General features: G+C 44.1%; 1 protein-coding gene across 2 annotated transcripts in view; it reads left to right on the forward strand.

Moving 5' to 3' along the window:
- Positions 1-13,902, forward strand: part of LOC119910127 (transcription factor IIIB 90 kDa subunit-like) — a 113,641-nt gene that overhangs the window by 430 nt on the left and 99,309 nt on the right. The window contains exons 1-4 of one of the 2 annotated variants that reach the window (XM_038728535.1): positions 42-150; positions 1,229-1,437; positions 3,338-3,418; positions 11,338-11,511. In XM_038728535.1, coding sequence (XP_038584463.1) covers positions 1,254-1,437; positions 3,338-3,418; positions 11,338-11,511 — 439 coding nt within the window. In that variant the 5' untranslated portion in view covers positions 42-150; positions 1,229-1,253. Of the gene's footprint in view, positions 1-41; positions 151-1,228; positions 1,438-3,337; positions 3,419-11,337; positions 11,512-13,902 lie in introns of those variants that run through there. The other variant, XM_038728534.1, reaches the window with a different exon arrangement.

Here is a 13,902-nt window from a genome sequence, read left to right on the forward strand (position 1 = left end):
GTTTAACCACCTGTGATTTTACACTCATTACATCATGTAGCTGTCTGTCGGCGCTAGCAGGTTAGCTTTCTGTCAGACGCTCCACGTGAGAGCTCCAGGCTCCTGCTGTGCAGCCGCTTCAGTCAACACAATATTCACATTAAACCTAATGTAAGTACTGAGATACCTTGAGACACTTCATGGCTGTGATTTGGCAGTTTTAACCCGCGGAGGAGTCCTTTGGCTGGCAGGTCAGAAACCGCAGAGCTAGCCGCCGGGTGCCGGGCAGTGCCACGTAGCTAGCCGGCTAACGGAGCAGAGCGGCCGGTACTCAGAAACTCTGAGTACTGAAGTACAAGTACTGCTCTGTCACTACGAGGAAAAAGTCCTGCATACTTAGGAAAAGTAACGTTATGCAAGTCCAATCAGGAGAATGTACTTGGTGTTAAAGTAGCCCGTGTCTGTACTGATATTGATTATTATTCCTCGTGCATTCACGTGAGAAGCTCTCAGATACTTTACTCCAGTAAAACTTCCAATACCACTCTCTCATGCCGTTAAGTAAAAGGCCTGCATGCCTACAAATAGTGACGTTATGCAAGTACAATCAGGAAAATGAAAGTACTTGAAGCAGTAAAATGTGCCTGGTGTAACGTTACTGTTAATTGATCTCATTCCTCATCATTAATGTAAAGCAGGGTGTTGCTGCTGTAGTTGTTGAGCTGCAGCTGATGATTCTTTTCATTCTGGATCAGTCTGCTGATTATTTCCAACATGAATCGACTATTTGTTTTGTAGAGATTCTTCCTTCAGCTGTGCTTGTGTAAACTGTGGGGGAGCTTAATTTATAATGTAACAGCATATTTTATAAGATGTTTTGTGTGTCTCAATTTGTAAAGTAATTAGTAACTAAAGATAAATGTAGTGCAGTACAAAGTACAGTACTTTTAGTAAATGTTCAGCGGCATTTACACACTTTCCTGGTAAAACTGTTGCTGGCTTGTAGGGATGCACCCAAACGAGAAGGATATCTGCCTGATACTGACTCCAGCTGGATCCGGTGTGGGTGACAAGGAGGCCAATCGATTTAATTCAATTGTGCGTTATTAAATTGAACATTGGGCCCCTACCAGCCAGTAACTGTGGCAGGAAGTTGATATTTGTGTTCAAAAAAGGAAATAACAAAACATAAATTCTGCCACTGAGTCATGAAAACAGGAACTCGTATCTAGAACTTTTTTCCCATCAGGCTTTGAGGCTCGCCGTGCGACACAATGAGCTCCAAGGTGTGTAAGAACTGCGGCAGCACGGACATCGATGTGGACCAGGCGCGCGGCGATGCCGTCTGCATGGGCTGCGGCTCCGTGCTGGAGGACAACATCATCGTGGCCGAGGTGGAGTTTGTGGAGTCGAGCGGCGGAGGCTCGCTGGCCGTCGGACAGTTCATCTCCTCAGATGGTGAGAACGATGAAGAAAAGGTTCCTGCTGACGTGAAAGTCCAGATTCAGCTGCTGATCTGGATTTGTACAATCACTTCCAGTCACGGAATATAACGAAGTACATTTAGCGTGTAGTCCTGTTCTTAAGTACAACTTTGAGGTATTTTTACCTTACATTTCATGACTTTCTACTTGAATTCAAAGGAACATATTGTAGTTTTAACTTCACTACAGCTGTGGCTACTTTACAAATGGACATATAACACAAAGAACATGAACCACATGAAATATGATGGAGTAAAACAATAAACTACCCAACAGTATGTAAAAGCTTAAATGATTAGTGGATTAATCATAGTTTAGTAATTTTAGTGTTAGAATTTTCTTACTACTTGCAAACTAAACAATCGATTTAATTTATAGTGAAAATAGACATTTTTACTTTTAATACTCTCTGCCAAATTTTTCCTGACTAGACTTACTTTACAAGAGTAACATTATTAATGTAGGACTTTTACTTGTAACAGAGTATTTATTTTTTTACATTGTGGTATAAATACATTTACAGAGGAGGAGGAGGAGGAGGAGTGGCTGCTTAATGTGAGCAAGACGAGTTATGTTAATTAGAGCCTGACAGATTTTGATTGAGCAATTTAAAATCGGATACTGCTATGTATCTGCCCATATTCTTTTTTTTCTCCCCTTTCTTTTCCGAAACCCAAAACATAATAAAAGCTTACCCCTAACGCATTTTATTAAAATGATGTCCACCCACTAGGGTTTACTCCCTGAAATAAGTCATCTTGTGACTTTTATTTTATTTTTTAAAGCCACTGAATGAAAAGGAGAAGCATGTGCACAGTGAGTTTTTACCTGTCCGCCGTGTGTTTGATGCAAAGCAGCATGTATTGTGTTGTAGTTCCTCAACATGTCCACTAGAGGGCGCCGTAGGATCCTTTATAATCAACCTGCTCAGGATGTATTGGCCTTTCGCAGGGAAGATGGTTTTCTTTAGTTATGAGATGATAGTTTGACATGAAATTAGTTTAAAAATTTGACAGAAAGTAAATTTTCAATAGTTCTGACAATCCTCAGTCACTTTACAAGCAAAATCTGCAGACATTCCTTTATTTGGCTTTAGACCAAAGAAAACACTGCTGATGATTTTTGGTTGCAGCCCTGCTTATGTAACAGTAAGATTTATTGAGATTTCTTTTCCGCTGCTGGCAACATGAGCTTATCATCCTGCTCTTACTTCGTGTCTGCTGTTAAACGTCCTCATTGTTCGTTTATGGTGCACAAAGGATTCAGAGCATTTACCTGGGTAAAGTATAATATTTGCCTCCAAGATGTAATGGAGGAGAAGGTATAGCTTGAAATACTCTAGTAAAGTATAAAAACCCCAAATATGTACCTGAGTAAATCTACTTAGTTACATCCCACCACTGTTGTTAGCTAAGGTTCACCACAGAGCAGCAACTGCAGATTATTTCTAGATTGATTTAATATGCATTAGCAAAAAAAAGTTTTTAATCTATCAAAAGTTTTCAGTTCACTCTAAGATAAGTCTGATTTTAATAACCTGGAAGCATCAGATGTTCCAGCTCTAGTTAAATATGATTCATCTGTAATAGTAGGCCTGTTGTATTTACATTAAACTCTGAAGTCAGTACGCATTTTCATTCGTTATGGAACAGGTAGCGAGCTGATCAGTGGGAGATATTTACCCCTCACACCCCCTTTTATTATCCACACAGGCTGCTCGGGACGCTTTCATTGAAAAACTACGGCTGTACGGGTTCATATTAAAGCATTTTTCTGTTTTGATTTTGTAAAATTTTAGTTTTTACTGAAAACTAAAGATGCAGCTTTTTATATTTTCCTCTGCTGATACGAGTGTGTCCGCTGTTTGTCGGCAGGCGGAGGCCCCAACATGTCTTTTGGAGACGGACACTTGCAGAATTGTGGGAGGGAGTCCAGAGCGCAGACACTGTCGAGAGGTGAGTGACCAGCAGAGGGCGCCACATACTTCCTTAAAGTTCCCATGAGCCCGTGCTGTTTCTCTTCACGGTGACACGAGTTCGTCTGTTTCTTCACGTAACTCGTGTTAATCGATCGTCTTGCTGCTTTAAACTCGACTGGCTTTTTGTTTCCACAAGTAGAAGTAACGGCAGCAGGGTGGCTCAGTGGTCGGCGCCGGGTTAATGCACAGGACAGACTTCTGTCTGGTTTGGTTTTGTGCCAGTAAAGTTGATTTGACAGTTTTGAGTTGCTGAGGGTCAGGATCATCATTGTTCCACACCGAATTGTACAGTTTTTGTTAATAGACACTTTTATTAAGCCCACAGATTACATCCCTCTTTACATCAACATTTCTTCCTTCAGAGGACTTTAATGTGCCGACAGAGACGTGGTTCATAATCACCACTTTTTCCAGCTTAGTGTTTGTATATATGTGTTTAATCTTATATTGTATTGCGTGTAAAGTCCTCTTGCAGTGTTAATTAAAGGCTTCTCAGCGTTTTCAGAGCAGATTATTTACTATTTGAAGCTTTTTATCCTGTCTGTTCAAAGGACGACTCATAAATGCACCTTTTCAGCTCAGCAGAGGCCCATTTTTTATTTATTTTTTTGTATAAACTGTAATGTTGTGCAAATTCAGTGTTTGTGTGTTTTTACCATCCATTTTAATGATGAATGTCGATGTTACAGTTCAAACGCTGGACTGTTGGTTCGGCATGTTGGTTCAGCTTTTCCTCACGAGTCTGATGTGATGCTCAGGGACAGAGCCGGCCAGCGTTATGACGGTTTGTCTTCGTCTCACTGGTGAACAGAGGTTTTATTTATAATTTCTGTGGTGCAAGTTTGTTTTTGAGCAGCTGAAAACGATGTTAGTTGGCACCAAATTACACATCTGTCATCTTATGATCAAGAATTAGGAAAAATGAAGGTCCCATATACAGTTCACCTTATAAAGCATATCGCTGCAGCCTAATCTCTGGGCACCTCACGATTCGATTCAGAGGGCTGCGATGCGATTTAATAAAACTATCGATGCATAATTTTTTTTTTTTTTTCTATACAGGATCTCTGGAAAATTACTAAGCATTTCATTTGCAAATTTAAAACCCAAAAGAAACTTCTCCTAATTAGCTTAAAAGGACTAGTTTGCGTCCCTAATTGAGTTCATTAAGCTCATTTCTTCAACAACCAGCTGTCAGACTCTGCAGACTGAAATCTAATAATCAGGATGTTCAGTCTGTGAACAGGACAGAGCTGCACACCAGTTCAGTCTGAGCTCATCCCCGATGTTCTCAACCCTGGACTACTAGGTTAGTTAGTACTGACGACATACAGCTGAGCCAATTAATATACTTCGTTAGTTAAATTAGTACATTATAAATAGCCAAAAACGTGCTCGCGATAACGGCCTTCACTCAAGCAGTTGGGGAAACTACAGACTTTTATCGGACCTACGCTGCACGTTCACTGCCTAAAATCACATTTGCTGTTGTTTTTGTGTTTCCATCAAGTATTTAAGGGGTTTTATGTTTCAACTTGATCCAACTGTGAGATAAAATGTAGATTAAATGATCAGTAAAACATGTAGAGGAGGGGGCCGCGGGTTTTTCTCACAGCTGGACAGTAAGACGACACTGGAGAGAGATTTTAGTGTGTAAACGTCTTGTTGCACGAGAGAAGATATTTCTAGTGTCTGTGATGAGCCAGTCGTCGATATATCTGTCAAGCTCTAATGTGACCCGTTACCCGCTCATCTGGGGCCCCCCGGGGCGGACCCCGAGGGGCCCTGTGGGTGTTCTCACGCTGACACAGGAGTTTAATCTCAACAACTCTGGTCAACAAACACTGCACAGAAAGAGACAAAACACAAACAAACCCAAAAACACATTTGGCTGGCGGTGGACTCGGCAGGCTGCCGGGCAGAGAGCCAGCGCTCTGATAGGAGGGCGAGCAGCTGCTTACTGCGTCTGCTCCGACGGTGATGTTTCAGCGGCGGAGCTGCAGAGTCACAGAGCTGTCAGACTGCAGCAGACGCTGAGTAATGAGAGTGTGTGTGTGTGGATAAGGGATTAGTTTAGTCACTGTGTGTGTGTTGGAGATAGGAGGAGGATGTTCGGGGAATACTTGTGTTGTGTGTATTCAGTGTGTGTCTTTGACGGCGTGCACGAGGAAAAGTATTGTTTGTGTGTGTGATGGAGGGTTTGGTTAGGATGTTGTGCTCCACTGTTTGTTTGTGTGTGTGTAAATATTGCTCCTGTCACTGTCACACACTGCTTAAAGGAATCACTTGAGATTTTGGGGGAATGTGCTTATTTCTGTTGCCTGCTTGCTGCTTGTCGCTCTCCTGTCTGTACCCATAAATATGAAGCAGGAGGCGCTTAGCTCATCTTAGCAGAGCTTAGCATAAAACTCCTTGCCTGGTTCTTTCCGACGGTAAGAGAACCCGCCCACCAGCCCTTAGCAGGAGAAGCTCAGGCGTAAATGATGACGTTAAAAATCATGTAGGTGATCTGGTGTCGTGCGTCATAGCTTACTGGGACACGTGATGGAACTCGGCCACTGTTAAAGGATGGCTCTATTTTTACATATGAACTGGTTTCAGCTCAGACTGTTACACCAGGTGTCATCATGGAAAGGATCCCTACGAAGGGACTCCTACTGAAGTCTCGCTCTGAAATCTCGTGAGAGGCGAGTTGTTGCAGGAAGACCACGGTGGAAACGAGGGAGAGGAGTTTGTTGTGTTGGAGTAACGTTAGGAAATGAAGTCTTGTACGTACTCAAACTCCTCGCCCTCGTTCCTGCCGACTGAAACCATCTACTGCACAGACTCCAAAACGTTTTGTACCTATGAGTCATCTGGACCTCAAAATATGTGAAAACTGAAATTATCTTTAACAAAATTTCATTTGTGTTTTTTCTGCTGTGACAGTCAACGTGTCTGCTGTGGAAAAAGGGGAATTAACACTTTATATCTCTTATATCTTAATGCTTATAAAAAGTTTTTGTGCTAAGCTATGCTAACTGGCTGCTTCATGTTTGTCAGACAGACATAAGAGTGGTGTCTGTGTCAGAGATTCCTTTTAAGTGTGTGTGTGTGTGTGTGTGTGTTTGGTCCGTCTTTAACACGATTACTCGCTGACTGAAACGTAATGCGGTTGTTGAGCTGGATTTCCTTGAAATTTAATTTAGCTGGAAAGTGGATGAGGCGTTTTGTTTCTTTGTTTGGTCACGGAGCTCTGTGTGATTGCGTTTCAGATGATTAAACAAACTGGTGTTATCTCCTTATGGTGCGGACGCCATCGCGTTACAAAGCCTGCTCAGTGTCTCAGACTCCCTTTTCAAACCAAAGTGTTTCTAAACAGCGGGATTGATTTTACTTTTCTTGTTGACCATCACCGCCTGACTGAGAGGGAGTTTGGGCTTTTTATGGAGAGGCGGAGGGCGGCAGTCGCTCAGTCCAGAAGGACTTGGCTGCTCAGACAACAGATGCGGAGTGTGGACTGGTAGCAGGCGTGGTGCCAGTTCACCTCCTGGGCACCGCCGAAGCTGGCGTTGAGCAAGCCCCTCAACCCCGTATGCCCAACTGAGTGGCCGCCCCCTAACTTCAACATCTCTTCTGTGTGTGTGAATAATAAAGTGTCTTCTTCTTCTAAAGGAAAGGGGAGTGCTAAAATTATTTCAAAAGACATTCATTGTTTGATCTTTATTATAGAGGCCCGGTGATCCTCTTTGGTCTCACCAGACACACAGAAACATCCTACAGTTAGTGCAGCAAACACACAGTGTGCAACATTATTTCTGTGCGGAGGAGTTTGTATTATTGCACTAGATATGAAAGATCTCTTCTGGATCTCTGTCGTCGCCCTGCAGGGAGCAGCTCAGGCTCAGTATGCAGGAGCTTCCAGCGATGGCCGAGCCGTCCTCTGTAGAGCTGTACTGTAAAGGTCGTCCGCTGACTTTAAGTTTCCTGCTGCTTTGACAACCCTGGCCAGCTTGCTTTTGTTTAGAAGTGTTCGATGTCCGAACCAGACAGAGAAATTAAACACGTGAATACTGTCTATCAGGCTGGTGTACACTTCCTCCAGGAAGGACTGACCCCAGACTCCTTCAGTTTCCTAATTGAAAACAATTTAGTTTTTTAGTGAAACTCATTTGTCATCCATATGTTGACAGTGTCCACTGAGCGGCGGCTTGTCTTGTGTTCATAATAGTTTGAAGCCAGAATCCTAATTGAAAATAAAACTGAATTCATCACACAGCCCTGGTTATACTGTGTGTGTGTGTTTTGGTGTGTGAGCTGCTGTTGCAGTGGGAATAGCCTCCTCATGCTCGTGTGTGTCTAAGGTCTGTGGGGAGATTTATGGCCGTCTGTGGCTCTGCAGGCGTCTCTGAAAGAGGAACAGCTCCTCTTCTTCTTCTTCCTCCTTGTGTGTCATCCAGAAACTTTCCGCAGCGGCCGTCTACGCCTCCTCCGTCTCACCGCCGACTGATCCGACTGGTTTGTGTTGGCCAATAATGCATCAGCGGTCCCTCGTGTGTCGGTCCACAGTGCGCTGCAGTGTAGGCGTGTTGATGGGAATTTTAAATGTAGCTTTCAAAGCGGCTCCGGGCGAGATTAATGTGTGAATCAGAGAGCGGAGCTGCAGTACCAGCTGGGGGTTTGATTCCTGTAAATCTGTATGTAGAGCTGGGAGGTGTATGAATATACTGATAGGAGGCGAAATGTCGTGTGATTTTAATATTAACAGTGAGTCGAATGTCTTTCCAGAAAACGGGCTCTGATGAAGCCACTGCACCAGCCGGTGAGGAAAGTGGAACATTTAGCAGCTGGAGAGCCGGATATTTTCCAAACTGGAGCTAAAAGAGAGTTAATATTTTATTACATTCAAGGTCACAAACCCGCCTCCTAATAAATGCTAATGTTCATTAGTTTCTGCGAGACTGTGGAGGAAGCATCAGCCAGAACAAGTGTTTCTGCCCTGACAGGCTCCATGCTGGTTTAGCAATTTGATTTTCTGAAGTGTCCTACTCCAGGAGAAATAAATGAATCAACCTGCTGAAGAAAGGAAGCAGCGAGCTCCTCCTGACAGGACGCTGTATCGACTAACCTGCTGCCATGTGGCGCTTAATCGTTAAATGTCTATTAAATGTCAAACCTCCCAGAGACCATGGTGACGTCTTCAAATGTCTTGTTTTGTCCAAACCTGGAGAAGGTTAGTTTACAGTAACACATGACAAAGAAAAGCAGAAAATGCTCTCATTCTCACAGAGGAGAATATAAATTTTCCACTGTTTTTGCTTTAGAAATCCTTTAAATCACTAATTTAATATCAAAATATAGATAAATGATTGATTGACTGCTTGATTAATGGAGTGATTGTTTCAGCGCTGCTCTCGTGGTGGAGTTCAGATGGTCAAAACAAGAATGCCAGTAGTGATTTGTAACCTCATGTCACAGATCCTCCTCTCAAAGCTTGGGCCTTGAGCTTTGGAGAACTTATTGAAGACCTCCTTGAAATATATACTTTTTAAAAACTGTTAGAATTCCCATCAACTGTCACACCGTGTTGTACTGTGAAACTGGAAACCGCTGCAGCCCCAGATCTCAGTCCAGATGATTTTATCCAGCTAATATTTCCATACATGTATGTTCCTTCCGGTGTTGGTGTGGGTTGAATTGCACTGCGTGTTTGACTGCTGGCGTCGTGATGATGATGAGAGGCTCGTGTTCAGCCAGACCATCACTTACCTGCTTTCCAGGTGTACGTAGGTGCCGGTATAAATAGCTTCATCAGATCCTGTGGATGGATAAATGCCACTCTGCTTCAGGGTGTCCCAGTTTCTGCTCATGGAGATGTTCTGAGGAGTTAATTATTTATTTAGAGTCTCTTATGGAGGAATCAGTCGCTGTTTTGGGGGTTTGAGCTGAGGAGTCATGTGAAGGGCAGGAAAGTGAGTTTAAAACCTGGGAAGAAGAGCCCTAATTACAGCTGCAGCGCTGAGCGTCTGCCCTACTTATCATCCATGACACAAACTTGGTAGAAATTAGGGTAGCAATTAACTCTTTTTATCCTCTACAAGCCAAAGCTACACGCTCACAACTTCTTTTGGATCTCATTCTGCTGCTAGAAGGTGGTTTTGTGGGTAACCTGTGTGTGACCGAGTCCAGTGGGTTTGTTTATTTACTGGAAGAAACATGAACAGAAAACTGAGATCCACATGTTGTTTTGTGTGTGTGTGTGCGTGTGGATGTTGACATCTGAAAGTGCTTTAAACTGAGCAGCATGAGGAGACCTGATGAACTCAGAGCCTCACATTCCCAGACACACACTTGTTTGTACGAGGATACTCACCATGTTGAGCTCAGCAGAGGACACACACACACACACACACACACATACACCTGCAGCTCAACAGCAGTAATTATGAACTCCTGTCTTGAGTCCACCTGCTGCTACACCTGAGCTGGTTCATGCTGTGTGTGTGTCACATTTTCTTTTGCGTGTTAAGACGTAGTTATATGCACTTGCACATGTGGATAATGGAACCCTCGTGCTTGTCTCCAGGCGTGAGTCCTGACGTGTCCGCAGTGTCTTGTGGTGTGTGTGTGTGTTGTGGTCTCTTCAGTTTTGATACTGAGCTTTAGGTATCAGCTGATTCCGAGAACAGGTCTGATGTTGGGTTTGAGTAAGAAGCTGTCTGCCTCACTGTGTGGAAGAGACTGGGATCATTCTTTGTGTAACATCAGGCTTGAATTAAACGTTGCTTTCAGAAGCGGAGATGGCGTGGGTGCGTCAAACATAAAAAAACATAAGTCATAAAGTAACATTTGTATTTCAAACAAATGACGAACTTATTAGCACATTTTAACAAAACTCCCTTCCCCCTCGTGCGTCATGGGAATTCTGAGGGAGGGACGTAGGCTGCGCAAGGGCTTCTTCACGGCGTCAAAGTCCACTGGAAGCGTGCGGCTGCCCCACGTTAACGACTTCTGTTTAATCCGGTGGGTCCTCTTTGTGCTTCTACTCCATTCTCACAGCTCTCTGTGGCTCGCTTTCATTCATCGTCTTGATGGGCGCATCTACCACAGGGAGAATATCAGAATAAGAGCGTTTTGCCGGCCGGACGTTGACGACATGTTTAGATTTTATTGATTTGGTGATTAGTGCTTTTTTGTGCTTCTGCTATGATTAAATAGGCTACGTAGTTAAATTTCTTTCTTTTGTCTGGATTAGCTGTGTTTATTGTTGATAAACGATTGGGAGTCTGTACCGGATATTTTATTTTGAAATTTGACCGGATTCTGTGCCGTCTCCGTGTCTGACTTCCTGCCCAGTTCATCTGCTTGTGCTGCTTGACGCTGGGACGCTTCCGGTGTGAGCACTAACATTTAGTAGAGTGGCTGCGATCAGCTCCGGCAGCAGAGACGCAGACGGACTCGGTGGGCTTTTGGAGTGAGTCCGGGTCACTTTGTAGCAGGTGGGCCCCGTTCTGAAGCCCCGCCCCCACTGTGCTGAGAGCCAAGCTCCGTCCCCCCGTTGCTTTCCTAACTTTGTAAAACAAATCGAACTTCTCAGATATGGAAAGTAGGTGTAGAATTTGTTGTTGGCTCCTTGCTTCTTTTAGCAAAATGTCCGGGTCTACCAGAGTGCTGCTGACGCATGAGATGGCACGTGCACGTAGATGTGCGCATAGAATTGATCGGCCGCATAGTCACAGAGTCACCAGCTCTTTGAGTCGGTATCAGACCGAGTCAGTGCATCCCTGAAGTCCACTTGTTCATAAGAAATGTTAAAATTCTCCTTACTGAGTGCAGTCATGCAATACTGGTTTTAACGGAGATGGTCGCAGTGTTCCTGTGAACTGACGTGCTTTTTGTATTTGTTCATCTCTTCAGCAAAACAGAACATCAACACTCTGGGTCACCAGCTGCAGATGAACAAGCACTGTCTGGACACGGCCTTCAACTTCTACAAGATGGCGCTCAGCAAACACCTGACCCGCGGCCGTAAGGCCTCCCACGTGGTCGCCGCCTGCCTCTACATGGTCTGCCGGACTGAGGGAACGCCACGTATCCTTACTGTTTATTTTCCTTCCTTATCAAAGTGTTTCTTTTGAGGTTGATGTCTGCTTTAGCTCTGACTTTGGGTCGAGGCTCAACCAGCGAATGCAGCGGCTCTTGAGGAGTTGGCTGAATCCTTAGAATGTAATGAATGCATTTTGATGAAAACATCAGACTGCTCTTCAGAAAATGCTCTTCCATATCCTGTTGGAACTGTCCAACCATTCTTCTCATATAGCGACGTATCTGTTGTGCAGCTCACAAAGTGCTCGTGCGAGTTTATGCTTGAACCAGCCATAATGAGACTGTGATGATTTCGAACATGCAGCGGCAGACACGTCATCTCAGTTTCGCCTGATTCAACTGTGACCATCTCCTCCAAGCTGCCCGAGAGGAGATCACACAGGAAGGTCATCAGTTACGAGCCTCAGGCGTTTGTGCCTCGGCTGCAGGAAGGATGCGGTGTATGCGACCTTGCGAGCGCCGCTGATGTTTGCAGGTTCAAGTCGCCGCTCCGGTGAATCGAGACACTTTGGGTGACTCTCCCTGGGTTTCGTTAAAGTGTTTTGACAAAGTTGCTGTAACCTGGTAAACCGTGGAGAGACAACGCAGTAGGATCACATTTCAGTTGTTCGTGCTGTCCATGAATCTTTGCTCAGAGACAACTGAGATTATCACTCGTGCTCAACAGCCAAAGCACGATGGGAAAGGTAGTCGAGAAACTCTCATCTCATACAAGAGCGTATAAAACAGTGTCATGTGAACTGAACTTGACAATTAGTAATGTTAATGCATTTACTGATCATGTCAAATGAAAAATCTAATTTTCTAATGCTGTCCAATCAATGTGTGTTTTATGATTATGAAAAACAAAGAAAAGCTTCAAATACTCAAATCTAAGACGTTGAAAACAAGCAGTTTATTTCTGATTTAGAAAATAACTCAAACAATCTTAATTATAACTAATGAATTTTCTGTTTATCGACTATGAATTATTCTACTATTCGTTTCAGCTCTTTATGCCATAAGCCTCTAAAAAGAACCAAGACATGAACCGAGACACAGAAAATCAAGCCACACTCAGCTGACAGAACAGAAGCCAAGTCCTCCGTCGCCCTGTGGTGGACTGTGTCTCAGTCTGATTGAATGTTGTAACAAAGTGGGAAATCACCTCTGAAAGGAAACCTGATCAAAGCAAAGCTGAGCGAGCGTTCTGTGTCGGCTGAGACAGAGTTGCATCTTAAACTGACGGAGGATGGCACATCAAAGTCTGCAGGTTCCTTCTGCCTTTCTTAATGTTTCATAATCTGCTAACGGCAGCTTATTGAAGTCGAGTGATCGTGGCGGCGGCGGAGGCATAATGGGACTTTTAGCGTCATCCTTTTTTCATACGCAGGGCGGCTCTTTGTGGATTTACTCCCGACTCACTTCGCCTCCGAGGATGCTTGTGTTACGTAACGGTGGCACAGGACGGCCGGGATAGGTTTACCCAGTGAAAGAGGGGCGAGGAGGGTGTAATGCCTTCCTGCTGCATTGTTTACCGTGTGTGTGTGCAGGCCTGTCTGTTTGGAGGAGTGAGGCGGGTTAAAAATAGCTCTGCTCACTTCCTTTTCCACAGCCGGGTGAGTCTGTAATGTTGTCACAGGGGGGATCAGGACAAAGACGGAGGCAGAAGGAGAACGGAGTGAAAAGGGAACATCATGTGATCTGAATTTAAGGCTGACACATCGGACTGTTGGGATTTCGTGTCCTCCACCTTACTGGGTTTCCAGCCTTCCTTACGCCTTCTCTGTACTTCCCTTTCCTTCCTCATTGCTTTTTACTTTAATGTTTCCCTTCATTGCTTCTCTGGAAAAGGGAAATGATCCTAAAAGCGGGTGTGTATCCACGCACCTCTTAAAACGGTCAAATCCAAACACAAATGTCTTCACCCCATCAGTCACATGTGGCAGTCACAGCGCAGAAACCTGACCAACGACAGTGAATTATTCAAAATACATTTGTTGATGCCGTCTCAGTTCTGTCAGTAATAATGATCTGTTTTAGTCCAGCTTCACCTTAAACCTGCCTGGGAACCCCAAAACATTGGTAAGAACAAGTCAAGCTCTCAAACATCAGGACGAACAGTTCCACCATCGGGGGGGAAAGTTCAGGTCAGTTTCGTCTGGAAGAACAGCGCCCCCTCTCGGGTTTTATCATCCAGCCTGGCTTTGGCTGCATTCATCCCACTTTTTATGATGATATATTTATTAAACCTCAACGGGGGTTGGGAGGCTTGAAGCTAAGCTACTTAGCTGTGACGTAGCCAAATCTAAAATATCAACAGAACTTGCGTGTCACAGCAAAGCAAAACAAAAGTACACAATAAGAGAGAGCGGGAACGTCCCAGTTTAGTGAGGA

The sequence above is a fragment of the Micropterus salmoides genome, unplaced genomic scaffold (genome assembly GCF_014851395.1).
Source record: "Micropterus salmoides isolate LMB-PRFRI ecotype aquatic unplaced genomic scaffold, ASM1485139v1 Ms_hic_scaffold_19, whole genome shotgun sequence".
NCBI lineage: Eukaryota > Metazoa > Chordata > Actinopteri > Centrarchiformes > Centrarchidae > Micropterus > Micropterus salmoides.